The sequence below is a fragment of the Gossypium hirsutum genome, chromosome A12 (genome assembly GCF_007990345.1).
Source record: "Gossypium hirsutum isolate 1008001.06 chromosome A12, Gossypium_hirsutum_v2.1, whole genome shotgun sequence".
NCBI lineage: Eukaryota > Viridiplantae > Streptophyta > Magnoliopsida > Malvales > Malvaceae > Gossypium > Gossypium hirsutum.
Window position 1 is genome coordinate 76,556,902 of NC_053435.1, and position 26,485 is coordinate 76,583,386.

General features: G+C 32.2%; 1 protein-coding gene across 1 annotated transcript; it reads left to right on the forward strand.

The window, feature by feature from the left end:
• The first annotated feature begins 1,524 nt into the window (after positions 1-1,524).
• On the forward strand, positions 1,525-4,067 carry LOC107924044 (scarecrow-like protein 6). Its single transcript, XM_016854312.2, has one exon. It carries the CDS (start codon positions 1,865-1,867, stop codon positions 3,794-3,796), a length of 1,932 nt encoding a protein of 643 aa, XP_016709801.1. The 5' UTR covers positions 1,525-1,864; the 3' UTR covers positions 3,797-4,067.
• The last annotated feature ends 22,418 nt before the right edge of the window (positions 4,068-26,485 follow it).

Genomic DNA, 26,485 nt, shown 5'->3' on the forward strand with positions numbered 1-26,485 from the left:
TACTTACCACGATTCCTACAACGTTAATTCAAAAAACAATACGTGACCACTCTTGGTTCACTAACCCAAATTCTACTAACCCGATTTTTGAGATGTAACATACCAACTCAAGGAAATGCTTGAAATGCAAACGTAATAATATTACATTACCAAACAAATATAAAAGTTTAAAATATGTCACAGGTCATTGTATTTGTCACAAATTTGAAATTTTATCCCAATACTTTTATTTTTAGGAATTTAGTCTTTTTACTTTTTTATTTAAATATTCAGGTCCAACTATTAACATTGTTAAAATTATTTTATTAAATTAAGGTTCATTATAATGTTAGTTTTTTAATTACATGACTACCAAGTTAATATTTTTTTTAAACATCACATTAACAAATTTAACAATATTAATAATTAGACTTGAATTTTTAAATATAAAAAATAAGAAACTAAATTTCTAAAATAAAAATACAAAATTTAAATTTAAGTTTATCACATATTTTTACCAATATAAAATTTCGCAATCCAGTAGGATGATTTTGTTTTCATAATACTTATGGTTTTAATTCTCCAACATTTTGGAAAAGAGAGAGAGAGAGAATTTATAGAAGAAAAGTGACAATTGGTTGAGCTACAAATAAAACACAATGATTGCAGCCTTTTAACAGGCAGGCCATGACCCCATTACTTGGTATACTAAAATTAATAGAAATCAAGCAACCAGCATGCTTAAACATATTAAAAATATAATATAAATATCAATTGAGTCTTAATTTGATTAATATTAGTAATATTGTCTATGTAAGAGGACGCAGATTTAAGTGCGTTGAAGTGCATTATTCTCCTATTTAAAGGTTGATAAGAAATTATAGACAATCGTAAATATTGTATTAATAAAGAGCATATATAATAACAACTTAATGTAAGATTATAAAAAGGAGGATATATATGTAGAAAAACAAATGAACCTAAAGCCAAAGAAAAAACCCTTGTGAGCATCCAAGGCAAACAAAAAAAAGCAAAGGGCAATAGGAGGTGGGGGATAAGTTGATATACATGGGGTGTCCTTGTGCAATAAACAACATTAGGGGTGTTCCATAAATATATATATTGTTGTCTTTCAAAGGTGGTCTTAGTCAATGGTTTACCAATATGGGAATTGTACTGTTCCAAACATATTCAACAATACCTCTAATCATCTAACGTTTGATTCTGATGGCAATTGTTTTATAAGCTTATCGAACAATACTTGAACTAGGGGTAAAAACAAAAATTCTTCATTTGAAGTGCTCAAGACTCTGCTTGCCCTATGCCATCACCGTTGATTAAAAATGTCTAATTCATCACTTTCTTTCAAGTAAGGTTTTAATTTAGGAATTTTATAAATAAAAATCGGATTTTTACTCTCTCTTAGTAAATAATAGAAAAACAAATAAAATTGGAGTCTGTAAAAGAAAACTTTAAAAGATGCTTGGCCACCATATCTTCTCCTAACACTTTATTATTTTGCCTACATTGTTTTCTATTTATCATCTTCCTTTGTTCATTTTTCTTTCTGCAAATTTCTTTTTTAAGTCAGCTTAAAAACAACGCGTTCATTGCGTCCCACACAAATTTCTTTGTATATTTCTGATTTTTTCCCCTTTTTATACCAAAAACTAAAAAGTAAGCACTCAATTGCTTTGTCAAAAGCCATTTATGGTAGGACCTCCATTAACGAACACGACACCTTAATTTGCCCCCCCCCCTTATATTTCCCTCTCTCTCTCTCTCTCTCTTCGTATTCAAGTCTCCCCTTTCTTCTACCTCTAGAATTTTGGGTGCTTCAAATTTTGGAGTGTACTTTTTTTTTTCTTTTGGAGTTTGTTCTTAGATGAATGCCATGCCCCTATCCTTTGAGGAATTTCAAGGGAAGGGGGCTTTAGATTTTGCTTCTTCAACTTCATCTTGTTCCAATTCATCACTGTTATTACAACACCAGCAACAGAAAAAGTGGCAAAACAACAAGGAAAGTTGTTGCTATGTGGGATTTGAGCCCACATCTACAAGAAGCCCGAGTCCACCAACGTCTTCATCAACAGTGTCTTCCTCATTCGGCGGAGGCAGCGGTGGTGCCTCCACGGACAGCAGTGGCGTGGCGGAAACAGCAGCTGTCTCCAAAGGTAAAAGCCAGTCTTTTGATACAGGGACGGGAAAATGTGGTTTAAGTTTGGAGGATTGGGAGAATGACCAATCCATTTTGAGGCTAATTATGGGTGATGTTGATGACCCTTCTTTGGGGTTAAACAAGATCCTTCAACCACCAAGTGGCAGCGGCGGCGGCGGTGGGTCTTCGGAAAATATGGAGTTTAATGCTGGTTTTGGTATGGCCGATCATAGTTTCGGGTTCGACTCCATTACTAGTAGTGTTAGCTTGATGAACAATGATATGGTTTCGTGTTCAAATCCCGTATTTGACCAAAACCAGGCCGAGTTCACCCAGAATCCGTTTATGTTTTTCCCTTCGTATGCTGCTGAAATGCAGGAACATAATCTTTTATCACCACCACCGCCGAAGAGATTCAATTCCGGCACAAGTGGACCGAATTATCAAGTGCCGAAAGTTCAGTTTTCGGCTTCGGGACCGGAGCTTTATCTCCGGCGTCAACAACTGCTTCATCAAAGGCCAACCACGCCGAAGATAGTGACTGATGAAATGGCCAACCAACAGCTTCAGCAGGCAATAATAGACCAATTAATTCAGGCCGCAGAGCTGATCGAAACCGGTGATCCGGTACTCGCGCAAGGGATATTGGCGCGGCTCAATCACCAGCTCTCCCCTGTAGGTAAGCCCTTTATAAGGGCTGCTTTCTACTTTAAGGAGGCCTTACAATTACTCCTTCGTTTCAACACTACCAACACTTCAACTTTGTATACTACCAATATGATTTTCAAGATCGGTGCTTACAAATCGTTCTCTGAGATATCTCCGACCGTTCAATTCGTGAATTTCACTTGTAATCAAGCGCTTCTCGAGGTTTTCGAAGGGTGTAATCGAGTTCACATAATCGATTTCGACATCGGATATGGTGGACAATGGGCTTCTTTGATACAAGAACTTGTTTTAAGAAATGGCGACGCACCCTGTATGAAAATTACTGCGTTTGCTTGTCCAACAAGTTACGATGAATTCGAACTCGGATTCACAATCGAGAATCTTAAGCATTATGCTAATGAAATCAACATGGGTTTCGATATCGAAATAGTTAGCCTCGAGGCATTGAATTCGTGTTCTTGGTCTTCATTGCCCCTGCATTTCGGTGAAAACGAAACGATTGCTGTTAATCTACCGATCGGTTCTTTTTCCAATTACCCTTCAACTCTCCCCTTGATCCTCCGTTTCGTAAAGCAATTATCACCCAAAATCGTTGTCTCGTCTGACCGTGGCTGTGACCGAACCGATGTCCCGTTCCCTCATCACATAATCCATGCACTCCAATCATACTCTGGCCTACTCGAATCCCTCGACGCGGTGAACATGAACCTTGATGCGTTGGAAAAGATTGAAAGGTTCTTCCTTCAACCAAGCATTGAAAAAATCGTGTTGGGTCGACATCGGTCCCTCGAAAGAAGACCTCCATGGAGGAGTTTGTTTATACAATCCGGATTTTCACCATTAACATTCAGTAACTTCACTGAATCACAAGCTGAATGTTTGGTTCAAAGAACACCAATTCGAGGTTTCCATGTCGAAAAAAGACAATCGGCACTTGTTCTTTGTTGGCAAAGGAGAGAATTAATTGCTGCTTCAGCTTGGAGATGCTGATAACCACCATTGGAGGTGCTTCATAATTTTACTGGTTATTATTATTATTATTTGTTGTCTTGTCTGTGTTCTATCAAGAAACCGAACATGTTTAGCATTTGTATGGCTTTTGTACAGCTTACTTCGGATGTGGGTATAACTGGTTTGGTTCTTTTTTTTTTTCATTTGGCTAAGTTGCCATTGTTAGTTATACAGTTAACAACAAAGGCGAAACAAAGTTATGGTAACGGAGAACTTAATTCAATCTTTGTCAATTTGCTTGTTCATGTCATCAATTCTCTTACAATTACACATTCAAATCCACTGAAATTGTTGTTGAATGCAGCACTAAATTGTTGTAAAACTATCATGGAAATTCATACATTAGAAATCAGATTGCAATTTCTCTTTCTACTAAAAAAACTTGATAAATTGGTTTATAAATATTAGATCAAAGAATAAATTGCTCCTTTTGTTAAAAATTTTATTCATTTCTACTGTTAAAAACTAGTCTCTAGATATCAGTTTGATGTACAGATGGTTTCACATGTCATTATTTGGTTATTTCATTAGTTACATTAGTTTTTAACTGCACAATGAATAAAACTTTTAATAGAAAGAATCAATTTTCTCTTTGATATTACATAAATAGATTAATTTATTTATTTTTTAATAAAGCTTATAAAATATAATTTAACTTTTAATATAAAGATTTTTACAATACTTTTACCATTAATTTGTCTATTATTATTTTTTGCATATTCCCCTTTTATCATGTTTTTGGTTGGATAATTACCATTCAACTGCAAAAAAAGCTTATTAAGACATATTTCTGTTAGCTTTTCCAAATAATTTTTGTCTTCTCAAGATAAAATCACAACTATTAAAGTGTTTATGGGCGTGTTAATATTATGGTTGTCTGAATTGGATCGTATCAGTTAGTATATCAATCCTAATAATAGGTTTGAATATATTTAAATGAAATCGATTGAACCTGGATTGAATTAAAAATTGGTAATCTGATCGATTTGACCACCTATCTAGTTTTTAAAATCATGGTTAACGAGGGTCAATATTTATTGGTTTAATTATGAATTCTATCTTTTTACTTTATGAAAAGGGGTAATATAAATTTTGGCTCCTGAACTTGACAGCTAGGTCCACTTTGATACATATATTTTTTTTAGTCCACTTTGGTCCTTGAATTTGACAATTAAATCAATTTTGGTCCCTGAACTTAGATTCTATTCTGTCAAAATTTGATGATGTGATCAAAGTTACTGACACACGATCAATAGGATGGATTGAGAATTGATTGATATAACAATCCAAACAAAAGGGTTGAATTGATTGTCTCAGAAACTGCTTAAAATTGATAAAATGAAAATCAAGACAAAATCGACAATTAAATTACTTTAATAAAAAAATTATTTTTAAATTTTATGAATTATTAAATATTTATTTAATCATTGTTGATCAGATGGTCAAATCAATTGAATTGAAAATCAGTAATCTAAAATGTTCAACCATCAGTCAAATTATTTAAAACACTAAATATAACACTATGATATTGTAACACGTTATCTCTTAAAAAATTATATATATTTAATTTTCAAGTGATGATGTGGCATAATCAAAGTGCCATATCATCAAATTCTTATATTTCTCAAGTTCAAGGACCAAAATGGATCTAGTTATCAGATTCAGGTGTCAAAGTGGACCAGAGAAAAGTATATATATAAAAGTGAACCTAGTTGTAAAGTTTAAAGGCTAAAAATTATACTATCCATTTAAAATTGAGAAACTAATCAATCTATTTTTATTTGTCCGAATTTGACCATTGCAATAGGAATCGAAAAGTTTATATAGTTGGTAAATATGTCAACTTAAACCAATTATTTTTATTAATTTGTTGTATATAAGTTACTAAATTTATTTATTTTTATTAATTTCTTACTTGTTGATTTTCAAGTTAGAATAAGATTTAATAGAATTACCCTAACCTTAGCATTTGACCCATCAATTAAAAGTGTTCACCTCAAACTCAGGTTGTGGGATGGAATCACAGAAATTATGTGGTAAGTGTGATAATGATTTCCTCCGGTAAATAATAATCATAGATTTATGGCATCAAATGCCTAAATATCCTCATATGTTGATGAATTAAGCAAAACATATTAAATAATTATTGCTTTCATGAGGATGTCCATTAAGGGTGGTTGCAATAGATGAATAATCTCATGTTGTGAATATCATTGATAATTTAATGTTAACTTTTTTCATAATGCAATCACATGGGTGTTGTACCATTGGACCCCTACATAATTAGTTTAGAGCTCTCTTTCTTTTTTTATTTTTATTTTTTTTAATTTCTTAAAAAACACAATCATATTATTTAAGGATGAAGGCCATATTGCGTATGACTTATGATAAAGACAAAAGAGAAATATTTTTATAATAATGATAACTACCATTACTAATATTTTTATCCTATTAAAGAATAAGACATTGAATGTGTTATCTTCAATGCCAATCACTCTAAAACCTTACCATCATTCTTGTAAATTGCAATATTATTTTATTCTCTCATTGCCTAAGTGTAAAATATTAGTAAGATCAATTTAGGGTTATTATTTTGTTGGGTATTTAACTTCTCATGTCATACATATATTTAATAAAAGATATACGTTTTAGGGTTTATTTAAAAACACTTTTTTAATTTTCACCGACATTGATTGACGTTAATTGGTCGAATTATCATTACAAAATAGTTACTCAATTATTCAATTTTTTCTTTCCCCTTAAATGATTAATAAAAAGATAACTTAGAAGCTTTTGAAATTAACATAATGGCAACTTTAACCCTCAACATTTATACGATGTATCAATTTAGTCTTGATTCTAAAAAATTTAACTCTCAATGTTTACATATTGTCTAATTTAGTCTTTTTGCATTTTCTCTTTTATTTGTGACCCTTTCATATAAAAAGTTAAAAAAAAATTATCAGCTAAATTTGATCGAAAATATACCAAAAATAGAAACACTAAAAAATTTAAGATAATAATTTTAATCTTTTCTCATTTTTTTAAACTTAACACTTAATGTTACAAAGAAAAGCAAAAATGCAAAAAAGACTAAATTACATGATGTGTAAATGTTGAGTGTTAAACTTTTAGAATCAATAATAAATTGACACAATATATAAATTTTGAGTGTTAAAGTTGCTATTATGTCAATTTTAAAAGCTATCAAAACATCTTTCCGTTAGTGATTTTATAGTTGGTGACCAAAAAAGAACTAAAAATCAAATAGTTCGGTGACCAAAAAAGGAATTTACTAATAGTTGGGTGACTACCATTGTAGTTTACCCATAAAATAAATTTAATGTTAATTTTGAATTTATTTAATTTGTTAAACACAATATGATGATAGTGGTTTTTTTCAGGCTCTAAGGTTAATTTAATGAAAGTTAATTGTTAATATTATTAGTTAACTATCAATTTTCATCAAATCAACTCTAAAACTCGAATTAGACACTAAAAAAACTAAAATTATTACTTTTAGATACCAAAATGTATAACATTTACTAAATATAAACGTAAAATTTAATACTAAATAATGTATTAAATCATAAATTTATTAATTCCAATTTGTATATTTATATTACTTAGGACATAGAGTTAGAAATGTTCAATAATGATTGATGTTTATGTTTTGTCTGTCTTAATTTTCTAATTGGCAATTCTATAAACAAGTCTCTTGAGTAGTTGGACTTTGTTGTTATCCTCAAATTAATGTCCTAAAAATTGATGTATTATTTTTATTTTATTATAATTATGATTGTGATTTTTGTAAATTAATAATTTATGGTGGATTAATTATAATTTTGAACTGTATTTTGATTATTTTATATGTTACAATTATATCTAATTTTAATGAAATTACCAAATATTATGAAGAAATAATTATATGTAAATTGTTAAAAGTGTATTAAATTGAATAGTCTCTTAATTGGGTGCGACATTAAGGAGCTGACAAGGGATCTGATTTTTTTAAAATGAAAATTTCTTTTAACTCCTTAAAATTTATAAAATTAAAAGTTAATATATAAAAAATTTGCACTTTATTCCCCTCAAATGATAAAAATCCAATTTAAACTTTTAAAAATTATAAAGATATAAAGTAATAAAATGAAGAAATTATATTTCCGGTTCCATAATCAGTCTCTCAAAAAGAATTTCTAACTTCGCCTTTGCTCTTAACTAATGTCTTAGGTTTGAGTATGGTGAATGAAGAATATAGAAATGAAAATACTTTGTCTCTCATTTAACAGTCCGATACAATTCAACTTTGAATTAAATGTGATTATGGTACACTATACCTAGAGGTGATCATGGGTCGGGCTAGGTCGGGTTTGGGCTAGGCTCAACTAAAAATTCAGGTACATTTACTAGGCTCGGGCCCGGCCTGACCCCAAAAATGGGCCTAAAATTTTGCCCAAGCTCAACCCGGATAAAATGCTAAAACCCTGGCCCGACCTAGCCAGCCTGTATTAATTTTTATATTATTTTTATATAATTTTTAAATATATATAATACATCAAAAATACTAAAAAATCAAAATAAATATTTCCCAACAAATTGAAAATAATTTTTTAAAAATATGTAGACTTACTTAAATAATACTAAAATAAATATAACTTAACAAGCAAATGCATCTAAAATAATAACAAAATTAACAAATGCCTTGAAAATAATAACAAAATTAACAAAAAAATAAGTTTTATACAATATCCAAACAATAATAATAAAATAGTAGCAACATAATAGTAAAATGGTAGCAAAATAGGGAGAAAATAACATTAAAAAAAAGAACAATTTTTTTGTCTTTTATTGAATTCGGGACGGGCCGAGCCAAAAATATCTTACCCAAGTCCCGGCTCATTTTTTAAACGGGTCTTATTTTTGTCCAAGCCCATTTTTCGAACCTATATTTTTGTCCAAAGCCTCTCACATTTCGGATGGGCCTTCGAGTCGGGTCGAATGGCCCAACTCATAATCAGGCCTAGGTACACCTAACGTCTCAAACAAAATTTATGTATATAATTTATGAATCATTAATTGGTTTTAATTAATTTGTTATCTAATACTGTAATTTGATTAAGATTGTGACGGACAAGTGAACGATAGTTTAGATGTTGAACTTTTGAGCCTACTTAATCAATGATTAAGATGAGTTTATTTAATTCAAATTTATTATTTTAATTTAATTTTTTAAAATCCAAATTAATTTGATTATTAACAAATTAACATTTTGAATCCATTTAAATTATATTCAAATCATTTATATCATAAATAATTTATTCCAAGAAAAAAAAATAGACTTCGCCATATTCGCACTCATAGGAGGAAATCTATCAATTTGCATTATATTCAGTTTTCAAGCTCGATTTCAAAATTATTTAATTTTAAAACTATTCGAATGCGAAATAATCAAAATGAAGTTAAAAGTATTATGAAAGTTCTTATACTGAGATTTGGATTATATTTTACTGTATTATTAAAAAAATGTACAAATTAATCTATATATTTTAGATTAAAGAGTAAATTAGTTATTCTATTAAAAATTCCATTCATTCCTATTGTTAAAGACTAGGCCATGTACGTAATATGAGATAAAATTTACTAATTATTATGTCAGTCACATTAGTTTTTAATAGTATAAATAAATAAAATTCTTAATAGAAACAACTAATTTACTTTTTGACCTTACATACAAAAACTAATATACCTCCTTTTCAAGTAAAAAAATAAAATATAATCCAACTACAAATATAAAAACCTTTAAATATTTTTACCTCGAAACGGATGGGATACTTTATAAACCTCTCCAACAAGGAGAGGTACAACAGAATGAAGGGTCATGATCTTACATTGGTACATGCGTACGTACAATACATACGAAAACTGAGCCTGATGAAGCCGGTCCAAACATATACTGAAATGGCAAGGCAGAGAAAAGTGGGTGCCTACCAATATTGCAGAGCCAAAGAGACCAATGTACTTTCATTGTTGGAGAGACCAGTAAAATGAACATGGAAACATGTCTATTTTCAGATCATCTACAGACCGTCCTATTGAAATGTCTTCGTCAATTAAGATTAAGCAATCTTTTTATGGTCGGATTCATGCTGTTTTTGGGACAAATCACCATCTCATTTGCCTCAAACAAAGCGACACTGCACCAGTGGCGGAAGAAACTTACTGACTCAAAGGATTTTCGTGTTTATCAATGGCAGATTTTGTGTTTTATTTAAAGGAAATCCCATTGTTCATCTCCCCATCTATCCATGCCAAAATTATTTCATCTTCTTCGTCTAAAGGTTAATATACTATTTAGTATTTGAATTTAGTTTCGATACTCAAATTAAAATTTGAGATTTGTTTCAATATTTAATTTAGTATTTGAGTTTTTTTAATCGTATTTATGTTTTTTAAAGTTAATATAACGTTTGATATATGAGTTTAGTTTTAATGTTCAATTTGGTATTTGAATTTGATTTCAATCTTCGATTTGATACCAAACAAAATGAGATCATGTGGCCGAATGAATATTTGTCATATGTTCTAGTAAAAAAAAAATATATAAGTACTTTAATTGGAACTAGAAAAAACTTAAATACCAAATTGAACATCAAAGCTAAACTCAGGTGCCTAATTGGAATAAAAGAAAACTTAAATACCAATTTGAATATTGAAGCCAAACTCATGTATTAAATTGGAACAAAAAAATCAAGTGTCAAATTGAACAATAAAGCCAAAATCAAGTACCAAATAATATATTAACTTTTTTTTTTCTTTGATCGCATATGGCAAATGATAACATTTGGTCTGAGTACTAAATTAAACATTAAAACTAAACTCAAATATCAAATATTATATTAACCCGTAGTATAAATATATAATGTGTATAGTAGTCTCTTAATGATTAAAGCAAGTAATTATGCTTTTTTCTTTGGACATTTCTGTTTAAATGTTTTTATTGGTAATTATGTAATCAAGCAGATTGACACTCCAACGGCAAAATATGAACTAAAATGTAATTTTATGAGGGATAAAATTAGGAAAAAAAGTTAAATTATGAAATCTATGAATGTAAATTTATCATTTTATTAGCTAATAACAATTTTACTGTTTTTTTATAAGGACAAAAGCATGATTTTATTATTTTTGAGGTTAAAAGTATAAATTACACTTTACTATTGACTCTTCATGTGAGATAAGGTGGGACAGATTTTTTTTAACAATTAATATAAAAAGAATATGGTAATAGCTTACCGCACTTTATCCCACTTACTATATCCTTGTAATATATAACTATTAAAAATATAAAATTGTAAAATGCATTATTGGAAATAAAAACCTAAATATTTGCTTTGTTTTAAAAAGATTGAAAATAATCGATTGAGTCTTATATAAAAGGACGTGAGTTCGAGTGCGTTTAAATATAAATTATCTGAGTTTAACAGGTTATAGGTAAAAATAAAGATTATTTCAAAAAAAATAAAAAATAACTAATCAAAATTAAATTGAAAAAAAGAATGAAAAAAAATGTATCTGACATAGCGATATTCAAATTTATCCATTTATAGTAAACAACGCAGATAGAGAGGTGATAAATTTGACGAGGACAGATAATTTGTGGAGCAAAAGCTATATGTATATGCATACATATAATCGGGAAAGGCAAAGTTTCATGGTGGAGGAACAGAAAGAATAATTTTTCCTTTATACATCCATAAATGGGATAATTAAAAACACACACACACAATGTATAGTCATTTTCATGACTTAGTAGCTAGCTAAGAAACCTTTGCCCCTCCACAAACCACAGACAAACCAACAATGAGCTTTCATGGAACAAAGACCACAGCAACAATGAGTTTTAAACAAAGTTTAAAAAAGGGATAATATAATTTTTTTAACCCTTAAATTTGGTAATTATGTCCATTTTGGTATTTGTATTTTTTCTATTCATTTTGGTACTGGAACTTGGTCATTAGATTCATTTTAGTCCTTAAACTTGAAAAAATATAAAAGTTTGATGACATGGTACAATATTAGAGTGTTACATATTTTCAAAAAAAAAAAAACTTAGAGTGTCACATACAATGTTCTAATATTTGGATAAGTGGTTGAATCGATTAGACCATTAATTCCCAATTCTATTGATTTGATCGATTCAACTACTGGATCAATAATTAATTAAAAATTTATAAAATAAAAAAAATTATTAAACCGGTTCAACATATTCAACTATTGGTTTTTGTCTTAGTTTTTTATTTGTATCGATTTCGAGTAAATTCTGATTCAATCGATTCAGCCCCTTTGTTATACCTGTCGATTTTCAGTCCAATCAGTCTGACCAACCAATCTAATCATGTTCCAAGAATACTGGTCACATTATCAAATCTTGACGGAATCGAAGTTCAGAGACTAAATTAAATCTAATTTCCAAATTTAAACACCAAAGTGAACCGAAACAAAGTATAAATATCAAAATGAATATAATTGTCAAATTTAAGGGCCAAAAGTTATATTGTCGCTTAGAAAATACAATTTAAGCCCTAAGAAAGAGAGTAATAATAATAAATGACAAAAAATGAGCTTGTCTTTTTGCAAAAAGATATACTTGGATAGAGACTTGAGTAAAATCAAACTATATGGATGTTTTTTTAAAAAAAATTTTTCCGATTTGCTTTTGTTCCTAGGTACGTGGTCCATTTGAGAGAGGAAAGTGAAAGAACATAAGCAAAATGCAAAGGAAAGTGGCTTTGTCTTGCCCTTATCATAATTCTCACAAAAAAAAAAAAACCCAAATTCAAAGCTGGACCTGCCATTGTAATTTCCTCTAGTCACCTCAATAGTTGAAAGCAGATTCCATGGAATTGAGAATAGAGAGAAAAGAGCTTAAGATTTTGCTAGGCATCTTCTACATATGGAAGCCCATTAAAGTGGCTCAATTTTTCTTTAAACTTTTGAAGCTCTTAAAAAAATTACACTTAAGGTGACCAAACTATAGTAAGTTTATACTTTAGTCACTTAACAATAAAAAGTTACAAAATAATCACTAACTATTGGAAGTTTTTATTTAAATCACTGGGTTGTTAAAATAGTTCTTGTATGCCTTTCTTTGTTCACATTCTTTGCATCAATTGAAAGCTCTCTTTCTCCTTCTTTTCTACAATTCAATTTCTTTTCATGAGACAACTTTGAACTTCACAAATTTGCAAACAAAATCCAAACAACTTTCTTCTTCGATTTTCAACAATGATCGTCACATCAACTTGGATCTAAGATATGTTCATTTACTCGTCGATGGGTATTGATCTATCGTATCAATCATCGAATTATCATTTAGAGCTCACTAGCCGAACTTTAAAAAAAAAATTAATAGCCCTGTGACTTAAATATAATTTTTTGAATAGTTTAGCGACCATTTCGTAATGTTTTAAAATTGGGTGACCAAAACATAACCTTACTAATAATTTAGTAACTTCGAGTGTAATTTACTCCATAAAACTGCCTTTCCTTGGAAAGTATAATAATGATGAACAACTTTCATTAAGGAATTGAGGTAAGCACTTTTGTCTTCAAGAAGCCTCCTTGGAGTGAGGGATTCAGTTATATATATGAGTGTATACATATATGTGTATGTATTGTTTTTAAGGACAAAGATATGCTAAAGACTTTGGGACATTGGGCGGCTTTTGTCTTCTTCAAAGTTGAAAAAAGAAATTGGGTCCCTTCGCATGGGTAAAAGAATATCGAAAAGCTTTTGGAAAAAAAAAGAGCCCAGTGTCAATAACCCTTTTTGAGGTGACTTAAGCTTATTAATTTACTGTTGCGTTGAAATTGCTAAAATCTTTGTTTAGATTTGTCCCAAAACAAAAGGTTATGATTTATGAAGGTTCATTGTTGAGTTTTTAAAAACTTAAATCATCATTAGTTTAGTTGTATAGCTATTAAGTTTTGCGGGATGTTGGAGTAGATAACGGTGATGATTTACATTGTAGGCAATCGAGGATGGAGGTTTAAAAGTGGTGTTTGAGCAGAATGAGAATTATATTGTTCATCTCGTGTATGTCCCTTTGTCTTTATGCTAAGATGAGGTATTTACAGAAAGACGTTGACTTGATGTGGGTCTCAGCCATATGCAGGGGTAGTGCTCTACTCATAAGCAAAGGTAGTGCTAGGGAGGTTCGCAATAGTTGCTCCTCTTAAAATCAAAATTTTCATTTTAACCTTTAAAATTTTTGAAAATTTGAGTTAGTAGCCCTCCAAAAATATAAAATTTTGATTTGATCTCTAGAAATTTTTTCTAGCTTCCCCCTTGTCCATATGTGTGAATGGTAGATTGTTAGCCAGGAGTACTCAAGGAGCTGATGTGAGGGGATTATATGATATGATGATTGGACGAAATATTGTCAGGTATAGGGATATGATGGATTGACGAGGGCTGGCAAAAACTCTTCCTCATATACTTTTTAGAGATTATGTAAGTTAACTGACACGGTGTTTTGATGAGATAATATTAAGATTATGTGAAGTCAAAATTTGTTGAATTTCATAACACACATTGTGTGATTTGATAAAAATGATATGATGATAATATAATAATAAGGTATATGCTACTTATAATGTTAATTTGATTCACTTCAAAACATTTCACGTTGGCACTGGAAACATCCACATTCCTACACATAACAAGTTTTAGATGATATATATTGGATGTGTATAAATTTATTTATTTATTTGATATTCCTTTTTCCTTTTCTTCCTTATAGGCATTTGATGTTCCCTTAGCGATGAAGCAATCTCTTTTTATGTTTATCATGTGCTCTATATTAATTAACAATCATATTCTATGATTCGATTCCACATGATTAATTGCATGATTTCTTCAATATTAGAAACTTTTCCCAATGATTTGATCTCCCCCACTAATTTTGTAATTGAAAATTAGTACTAAATATTGCTAATGATCTTCATTTCTCAATCTTTGGCTAAAACCATGCAGATAATAATGATAATATATATGAAAGTGAGAATTGGATGAGCCATATATAAAGCACAATGATAGCAACTCTTTTAACAAAGATGTCATACCAAAATAAGAATTTGAAAAACTTAATTTTTAGATTTTAATTAAATTAATCTAATTAAATAAATTAATAAATACGATCAAAATTTTTAAAACTGCTTCCTACCCTAATTATTACTCATCAACTAATAAATTATGATATGGTTAAACACATAAACAAAAAAGAAAAGAAGGAAATCATGAAAACAAATGAAGCTAAAAGCCAAAAAAAAAAAAAAAAAAAAACCTAGGGAGCATCCAAGGCAAAATGTACCTAAAAAAAGCAAAAAGGCATTATGAGGTAAGGTTCTAATAAGGTGTGCGTATGCAATAGATGTTGGGATTTTTTTCTTTATATATATTTAGTATTATTTATGTTAATTTTACAGCTTATCGAATCGTTTTTAAAGTTTAAATCTATGTTCTATATTTTTTTTTGCTAAGTCAATAATTATAATCATAATATGTTTAAACTCTAAACCTTAAATCTTATATTTTTGTTTAGGAATACAATGTGTGTTACTATTATACCTAACACTTATTAATTTTTATCTTCTTCTTTTTTGGATTCACTGAATCTTTCATTTCTATTTTACTGTTTATAAAAACTAATTTCACATGCTTCTAAATAATGTCATAAAGTTCAATCTTTTCCTTAAAAATACAATGTGACATAATTATTCTTATTTTTTTCCTCATACAATTATCTTTAATTCGGTGTCAGTGTCCAACTTTAATAGATGCTTGCCCACCATATCTTTCTCCAAGTACTCATTTCCTTTTTCTTTTTTTCTTTTTGTAAACTTTTCCTTCATTGTTTTCATTTAAAATCTCGTTTGTTTCTTTTCCCAATTTTCATTTTAGTCAGCTTAGAAACAACGCATTCATTCCATCCCACACAATGTTCTATTTTTCTTTTTTCATTTTTTGTATTGTGAAATTTTGCCTTTTTATACTTAAAAAGTAAGCACTCGAGGCTTTGTGAAATTCCAATTATGGTAGGCCCTCCATCAACCAACACAACTCTCCTTCATGCTCAAGACTCTCTCGGTATTAGGGTAAGTATTTGATTAAATTAAATAAAAAATTAAATTTTACACACTCTTAATCTTAACTAAATTTAAAGTCAAACTTAATTAAACCCATTCATTATATAAAAATTTTATCAATATTATTTGTTCTATTCACGAGACTCCAACTTTAGACTTCGTATTCTCTTCCTCTTTGGCCCCACACGAGGTACTTTGCATGGATGGTTTCTCTTTATCCCATTCTTCTTCTCTTTTTATCTTTCCTTTTTGTATCTTTAGAAAAATCTGATTAAGATGTCAACCCTACGTTAATTATTTATTGCTTAAGTCCTTTTCATTTTTCATTAATATAATTTTATAATAATTTTTTTATTCTTATTCTTATCATTTTTTTATGGTTGTTAAATTCTTTTATATGTCAAATAAATTAGTGAATTATATTAAAGGTTTGTTTTTCCGATATAAATGTACATTTACAATATGAGTGAAACAAAATTATATAACAATTATAAAAAATAAGATAAATTATAAATAAGGTTAAAGTATAAATATTAAAAACTATAGAGATTTGAGTTTAAAATTTATTATTTTTCTATAGAAAATGATAAAATACCCTAAAAATAATACAATTTAACTTGCAAAGTAAATATTTTCGTCATTGCCCAACTGAGCTAGTGCTTGGTTGACCAGTAACACCAAACTCAATAAATAATTTAATATTAGTAGAGATATTACTCAATTGACATCGTTGTTATTGCAACAACAAAAAGGAACGTAGGTTCAAGCGTGCGTAAATATATTTTTTTCCAATTTAAAAGTTGAAGAGAAATTATGGATAGAAATAAATATTGTATCAAAAAATACATTAAGTCAAATTATAATCGTAATCCCTTTACTATGTTCAAGTTAACATCATTAACTATTTTAATTAAAATGTGTGAAAAAATATATATCTTTTTGAGCGAAAAACATAGGTTAAATTTTTTTTAAAAATCTAACCTCAACAATTTAAGGTAACATATACCTATATTAAACAGACAAGTCCATGTGACACTTAAAAAGGATTTGGCAACTTCGTGTATGGGTCTTGTCTTTCATTTGTTGCCACCACTAATTAATAATAATTGGAATCACCACCATTTCTAATTCAATTTTCCTTTTTCTCTTTTAATTTCTTTTGATTATAGAGAGAGTTTGATTTTGTTTTAATAAGTGTTGGAATTATTTATAGTCATTTTTTAATTTTTTAATAAGAAAATAAATGTATTTTAACACGTTTAAATTTACATCTTTTTATATAAATAATAATAATAATAATAATTAAATTAAAATTTAATACGCATATAAAATTCAATTTGGGAAAATATTTAACGTGAGTATATTAAATAGTTTTTATGGGAAAGATCTAAAAAGTAATTAAATAGTGGAACCGACAATATGAGGAGTAGCATCAAGTATCATTATCATAACTACCAAAATCAATTATGATAAGATTGAAGTTAAGTCCATGTTATATAATAGTGATTGTAAAGGGTCTATCACCTATAATGTTTTATGTTTTTCTTTTTCATTTTGGTCATGAAATTATTAAATATGATATTATTACTTTTTATTTTCTTCCTGATAAGTGTGTTAACTCTAATTTTATTAATGTCTTACATATATGGATTTGATATATGTATTAAATGTTTAATCTTAACTTTTATTATATAACATTGTTTATTACATTATTTTTATACTTAATAAATATATAGTATTTATATTAAATTAATATATCATATCTTATTATATATTACATTCTTTCTATCTTGTCTAGAAGACTTTGCTAGATCAACCATCATGCAGAGAGATTGTGTGTGATCAATCATGAAGATGACTTTATTTGCTTCTCACCTTACCAAATGTTGCATGGTTGTTGACATGTGAGCCTTGCATGTTCCATGCGTGGGATATATAAGCCCTTTGTTTTTTTGAGGAAAATGTGTCACACCCCAAAAGCGACGAATCTAAAAAGGTGAGTAAAGTATGTATGTAAACTGTTTTTGCCCACTATAGTAGTATAATCCTCCATCCTGACTTTCTGAAGAACTAGAGTATTAGCACATACTAACATCTAAGCATTCGCCTAATGGCTGTATCTAAGGATTTAATTACAAGGCTTATTCAAGTGAAGAAAGAATATGCCCAAGAAAGAGTACGCCTAAGGGAGAGTACGCCTCAGAGTTTTGGCTGAGCACTAAGAGCCTACCAAGTGTATAAGAAAGTTGTAGGAGATTTAATTGTCTTTAAGACCACGCCAATCATCGCTAAAGTATAGTACGCTTAGTTTGCATGAGCACTGTTTAAGTTGGTTCTTGTAATGGGATTAGTTGGGAGTCAATTGGATTGAATTGAACCTCCCCATGACTGACCAACAATATAGTAGATCTTCACTGAATTTTCTTTTACTTACCGCTAGATTTGGTGGGGAAATTTTGGGGACCAAGATTATATTTATTAAAGGGAGGGATGTAACACCCCTAACTAGTATCTATCACCGGACTAGGGTTAAAGGTGTTACCAGACAAATCAGAACATTTTACGAACAATTCATATACTTCATGAGCAATCATATTCAAACATTACCATAGAGTCCCTAAAATAGGTCATTAAGACCTTAAACATGTATTAAAAATGGGTTAGGACTAAACCATGTTCATACAAAATTTTTCAAAGCTTAAACACTTTTCAAAGTTGTACAGGTCACAGACCCGTGTAAACAGGCCGTGTGCCTCACACGACTTTAGACACGCCCGTGTGTCACCCTAAACCCGTATCTGTCATCGGACTAGGGTTAAAGGCGTTACCAGACAAATCAGAATATTTTACGAACAATTCATATACTTCATCAACAATCATATTCAAACACTACCATAGAGTCCGTAAAATAGGTCATTAAGACCTTAAACATGCATTAAAAAGGGGCCGGGACTAATCTGAGCTCATACAAAATTTTTCAAAACTTAAACATTTTTCAAAGTTGTACAGGTCACACGCTCGTGTGAACAGGCCATGTGCCTTACACGACTTTAGACACGCCCATGTGTCTAGGCCGTGTCAAAACAGGGCATACATACTAACTTGTCCACACAGCCACAAGACAAGCTCGTGTGCCAGGCCGTGTGAAAATTAGGGAGGGTACTGACTTGGCCACACGGCTGACCACACGCTCGTGTGTCTAGCCTATGGTCGAAATTGACTTAGCCACACAGCCTAGTACACGCCCGTGTGTGCGACCGTGTGGTCTGCTCAGGCTCATTTCGAAATGACCTTCGACAAACACGACTAAGACACATGCCCGTGTGGGAAAAAATAGGCCATTTACAAACCCAAAATGCCACCCATTAAGGGTCCTCCCTACAAGCAACAATTAAGCACCAAATGCACACCAAATGTTCATCCATTTTTCAACCAATACTGTAACACCCCACACCCGTACCCCACGCCAGGACGAAATACGAGGTGTTACCCAACTTGAACGCACACATTCACATGTTTCCGAGTCACCAAAGTCTGGTCAAATTTAAAACTTTTCTATTCTAAAACAAAAACTCCATAATTAAGGCCTACTAGGCTCTAAACATTCATTTTAAACCATTTGAGAATAATTCGGGTCTTACCATGAACCCTGAAAAATGTTACTAGCCACAGGGGTACACACCCGTGTGACCAATTCAACACGGTAGTGCTCTTGGGCCCGTAAGGCTCACACGACCTAAGCAATACAGGGACACGCCCGTGTCCTCTACCCGTGTGGACTTAATTCTAAATTTTCACCTACAAGGGTTTTCACACGGCTTAGCACACGCCCGTGTCCTTCACACGGCCATGACACGCCTCTGTCCTGGCTTGTGTGTAAAAACCTGGACATTCTGTTTCTGATGTCAGTAATCTTTAAGGGTCACACGGTCAAGACGCATGCCCGTCTGCTAGGCCGTGCCCTTCACACGACTGAGACACATGGTCGTGTCTCTGCCCATGCATACTGACTTACAAAATTTACGTGTAGGGGACACACGGCCAGACAACACGTCCATGGGGTTGGCCGTGTGGACAAAATAAGGCTATTTACCAAGCCTCTTTGCCGCCCTTACTTACATAACCTGCACAAAGTCATGCTATACCAAGACATAGACACATTACATAGCCAAAATAGTCACAATGAACAACATTTCATTTGTACAATTTACTCATCCATGAAAATATCATCTTCTATTTATAAATCAAAGTGAGTATTGACTATTTTCCATGGCCTTATACAAAATAAAAGGGATTTATCCCAAGCCAACATATTTAGCTAATTTCTCAATGACACAAAATATTAAAGTCTAAGCCCTATACATGTCATACTTAAAAACAAATAATTTGACTATACCGAGTGCTTTTAATGATAGCGTGATCGTAGCCTCTGACGTCTGATGGTCCTTGAGCTATTTAGGCGACACTATAAGAAAATGGAAAAGAGAGGGAGTAAGCATAAAGCTTAGTAAGTTGCATGCAATAAATATAACAACAACTTTACCATTCATCATCATGCTCATAGTACTAAAGTAGGCAAAAGCACAACTTACTCATCAATAACTAATGCAATTCACTTAGCATATATATATTGAGCTCACGTCTCATACACTTCAAATAGGTACCTGTACCACTCACAACTTAGTTATACTTTTCTCATTGAACTGAAATTGTAACTCTCACTGTTGAACTATTTGGTATGCTATCAGATATTCATTAAGCCTCAAACATAAGGTGTAATACCGATGCCATGTCCCAGACATGGTCTTACACTAACTATCAAGATCGAGGCCGACGCCATGTCCCGGCCATGGTCTTACAGTCGCTCTTATCTCTCCGTGCGGATGCCATGTCCCAGACATGGTCTTACACTGACACATCTCGTAGCCGATGCATGTCCTCGACATGTCTTACGCTGGCTTACGTCACGAGGCTAATGCATGTCCTAGACATGTCTTACACTAGCTCTCGTTTCAATGCCAATGCTATGTCCCAGACATGGTCTTACAATGACTCTCATAATGTGACCGATGCATGTCACAGGCATGTCTTACACTAGCGTACAAATGACCTAAATGTCATGGCGTGAATATCCGATTTGTTCTTAAGGTTCTTACGGGAGTTCTACTATCTCAAAATTCACCATTCATAATCATTTCCACAACAAGCAATTTATGCTATATCAATTCAAACACATATAATAACAATGTAATTGTATTATTTACATACAACTTACCTCGATTACAAAATATGGTGTCAAGTCGGTCTAATCAATTTGCTTGGCTTTCCCCCGGTCTAAGTGTGGAGTTTGAATTTCTTGATCTATAATAAAAAAATTCAAAAATTTAATCACTTTACCAATCTAGGCACTCAATAATCTATACTTGGGCAAAATGACTATTTTGCCCCTAAACTTTTACAAAATGACCATTTTACCCCTAGGTCTGAAAATCGATTTTTATCGAGTTTCCTCCTATAAAAAGCCTAGCCAAACCCTAATACTCTTATAGCAATACAAAATTTCTACTATCTCACCCATTTATCAACAAATTTCCAACTTATGCCAAATAGTCCCTATTAGGGTTTTCATAAGGAAACCTTTCACAACAGTTGTTCATTACACATCTAATACTCATATTCTTCCATAAATTTTAGAAAAATACACATATGATTTCATGAAAAAACCCTAAACTCTCCACCATTTTGCAAAATAGTCCCTTTAATAGAAAGCTTATGCTTCAAGGGGTTTAAAAATGTAAAAATTATCAACAAAAAGTATGTAAATCACTTACTTGCAAGAGGAACAAGTTGCTAAAATTTTCGAAGCTCAAAACCCTTAAAAATGGCTGAAAAATCGATGGTAGTGAAGAAGATGAGAATGTGATATCATATTTTTCTTATTTTATTTCTATTTTAGTCAATTTAGCCACTAAACCCACCAAACTTGGACTTTTTGACCAAATTGCTTCCTATGGCCGGCCGTGCACTATCTTAGGGTCTAATTTTATTTCAAAGACCTCCAATTTAGGTTAGCTATTTGACACCTTTATCTATTAAAATAGGACTTTTGCACTTTATGCGATTTAGTCCTTTTTCTAAATTAAGCCCTCAAACGCTAAAATTACTACACCAAATTTTTCATATACCATCATAATCATGCTATAATCCCCAAAAAATTAATAAAATAATTTTCCCAACTTTGAATTTATGGTCCCGAAACCACTGTTCCGACTATGCCCAAAATCGGGTTGTTACAATTCACCCTCTAGGGATTTTCGTCCCCTAAAATCTTACCGGTGAATAAGTTTAGGTATTGATCTCTCATAGTCTCCTCGGGTTCCCATGTCACTTCCTCGATTCCATGTCTATGCCATAAAACTTTCACTAGTGCTATACTCTTATTCCTTAACTGCTTGACTTTTCGAGCCAAAATCTTGATCGGCTCTTCGCCATAAGTTATGCCCGGATGGATCTTAACCTCTGTTGGTGCAATCACATGCGAAGGGTCTGATCTATATCAGCGTAGCATGGACACATGAAATATAACAGCCCAATTTTGGAGCTAATCAGAATAGTGGTCTCGGGACCACAATTCCAGAGTCGGAGAAATTATTTTATTATTATTATTATTTTGGAGTCATAGCATGTTTATACTAATAAATGAAAAATTTGGTGAGTTAATTTTGACGTTTGTGAGCCCAATTGCAAAAAAGGACTAAATCGCATAAAGTGCAAATGTTCTATTTTGATAGCTAAAGGTGTTATTTTATTAGAGAAGCAAAATTGGGGGATTTTAAAGGATAATTAGACCATTTTTAAGGAGCATAGCCTGCCATAGAGTCAAAGAGGAGTCAAAATTTTAAAATTAGATGAGTTAGGTGACTTATTTTGACTAAAATAGAAATAAATAAAAGAAGGATGATATCATCCCTTTCTCATCTCTTTTATCCACCGAAAATTGGCCATTAAAATGGGCTTTGAGAGCTTAAAGTTTTCAGCAACTTGAAGCACTCACAAGTAAGTGATTTCCATACCCTTTATTGATAATTTTTGCATTTTTGAGACCCTTGTAGCATGAGCTTTCAAATGAGGGGTATATCTTGCAAAATGATTAAAGGTCTAGGGTTTTTCCATGAGAGCATTTAGATTATTTTCTAAAATTTTATGGGGGAATATGAGTCTTAGTTGTGTAATAGCCAACTTTTGTGAAAGGTGTTACCATAAAAACACCTAAAGGGACTATTTTGCACAAGTTGTAAATGATTGATAAATGTGTGAAATATAGAGATTTTGGAGTTGTTATAAGAGTAAAAATAATTCAGCTAGGCTTACGATGCAAAGAAATTTGATAAAAAATCGATTTTCGAGCATATGGGTAAGGTTTAGGGGTAAAATGGTCATTTTATAGAAGATGTAAATTTTTTAATTGCTTAATTTTATTGAGTGATTAAATGAGTGCATTTTTCTATTTTAGATCAAGAATTTCCAAATCCAAACTTAGACTAGGGGAACACCAAGCTAATTGACTAAATAGACTAGTCGTATACTTTTTTGTAATCTAAGGTAAGTTGAATGTAAATAATATAACTACATTACTAATGTATGTGTTGAATTGTATTTGAATTAATATAGCATGAATTGCTTGATTGTGGAATTGAGATGGTATGATGATAATAGAGATAGTAGAGTTCTTGTTCGAACCTAGGAAATAAATCGGATATTCATGCTGTGACGTTTGGGTCTTTTGTGTGTAAGCTAGTATAAGACATGTCTGAGACATGAATCGGCTACATTATGAGAGCCATTGTAAGACCATGTCTGGGATATAGCATCGGCATTGAGACGAGAGCTAGTGTAAGACATGTCTGGGACATGACATCTACTTGAGATGTGAGCCAGTGTAAGACCATGTCTGGGACATGGCATCGGCACTTTACCCATGTTTGAGGCTTAATGAATATCCAGTAGTGTTCTAAATGGTTCAACGGTGAACGTTATGTTCTTAAACTAATGAGGAAAGTATAACCGTGTTGTGAGTGGTACAGGTACCTAATTGGTACATATGAGATATGGGCTCATTGAATAATATTTGACTAGTATGGATGGTAATGATTAAGTTATGCCTATGCCTACCTTGGTATCATGAGCATGTGGATCATTGATAAAATGTTGTTATTGTGTACCTACTTATATGCAACTTACTAAGCTTTTATGCTTACTCCTTTTCCTTTCCATTTCCTTACAGTGCCGCCTAGCTAGCTCAAGGATTCCAAAAGTCAGAGATATCGATCACACTATCAACCGAAACATTCGGTATAGTTGGATTTATATTTTTGAATATGGCATGTATAGGACTTAGACTTTATTATTTTGTGTCTTTGCGAATTGGTCAAATGTGTTGGCTTAGGTTGGAAACCCTTTAATTTGTATTAAGCTTTGAATGATAGTTAATATTCATTTTGAGTTTATGAAAGATGCATTCTCATAGTTGAATAAATGTCTATTATGGCTAATTTAGTTATAGGGATTGTACTTGTCTTGATATTGGTTGGTATTTGTATAGAACTATATATGTAAGGGTGACAATGAGGCTTGGTAAATAGCCTTAAACTGTCCATACGTGTAAGCACACGGGCGTGTGTCTAGGCCGTGTGTGACACATGGTCAGTCCCATGGGCGTGTGGTCCATCCATGTGTCCCCTACACGTAAAAATTTCAAGTCAGTATGCATGATAATAAACACACGAATAGAGACACGGTCGTGTGTCTCAGCCGTGTGGAGGACACGGTCTAGCACACGGGAATGTGCCTTAGCCATGTGACATCATGAGCATGCTGATGTCACAAATAGAATGTCCATGTTTTTGCACACAGGCTAAGACACGGGCGTGTCATGGTCGTGTAAAAACCCCTATAGGTGTGAATTAGAAATTAATTCTACATGGGTGTGGGACACGTGCGTGTCCTAGGGTGCTTAGGTCGTGTGAGCCACACGGGCCATTAGCACGACCATGTCGAAATGGTCACACGGGCGTGTTACTCTTCCACACGGGCGTGTGCCCTGTTTTAAAAGCAAATTTCTTAAGGTTGGTTTAAGGACCTGGAATGGTTTCAAATAGTTTTCAATGATTAATTTGGGGCTTGTAGGTCCATAATAAGAACTTTAAAGTAGTTATTGAAAAAGTTTAAAGTTTGGATCGAGTCTTAGTGACTTGAAATTTTTTGTATGCATGAGATCAAGTTAGGTAATACCTTGTACTCCTCCCCGGCATGGGTTACGAGTATAGGGTGTTACATGAAACACGTCGTGAATCTTTTCCAATTCTAGTGGCAAAGCCAATCGATAGGCAGCTGGCCCTACTCTCTCGGTAATCTCATAAGGTCCTATGAAACGAGGATTCAACTTGCCTCTTCTACCAAATCTGAGAACTTTCCTCCACGGGGATACTTTCAAAAACACTCGATCACCGACTTGAAATTCGATTTCTTTATGTTTTAAACCCGCATAGGATTTTTGTCTATTCGAGGCAGCCTTCAAACAATCGGGAATCACTTTAACCTTCTCTTCAATCTCCTTGACTAAATCGACTCCGTGAATCTGGCTCTTTCTGAGTTCGGTCCAATATAAGGGCGTTCGACACTTTCGCCCATATAAAGCCTCACAAGGCGCCATCTTCAAGCTTGACTGATAACTATTGTTATAGGCGAATTCAACCAATGGTAAGTACCTTTCTCAACTACCTTGAAACTCGAGGACATAGCACCGCAACATGTCTTCTAAAATCTGAATCACTCTTTTCGACTGGCCGTCAATTTGCGGGTGAAATACCGTGCTAAAACACAACTTTGTAGCCAAAGCCTCTTGTAACTTTTTCCAAAACCTCGAGGTAAATCTCTGGTCCCTATCCGAAATAATCAATAAGGGTACCTCGTATAATCTCACAATCTCATAAAAGTACAAGTCAGCCAATCTCTCAAGGGAGTAGTCGGCACGCACTGGTATAAAATGTGCCGACTTTGTTAGCCTAACCACAATAACCCAAACAACATCCTTTTTCTTCGGGATTAATGGCAAACCCGTTACGAAATCCACAGTAATCTGATCCCACTTCCACTCGGGGACCATGATAGGCTGAAGAAGACCCGAAGGTACTTAGTGTTCAGCCTTTATTTGCTGACACACAAGACACTTGGAAACGAACTCGAAAATGTCTCTTTTCATTCCTGACCACCAGTATATTTTCTTTAAGTCATGTATATTTTTACACTATCCGGATGGATGGACAAACAACCATTATGTGCCTCTCGTAGAATCTTCTGTATAAGCTCATTGTCCTTGGGTACACAAACTCTATCTTTGAATATTATACATCCATCGGTATCAATACGAAATTTGGATTCATTCTCCGTCTCACATTGAGCCATCTTAGCTTGCAACTCTTTATCACCTTTTTAAGCTTTACGAATCTCTCGTAGAAA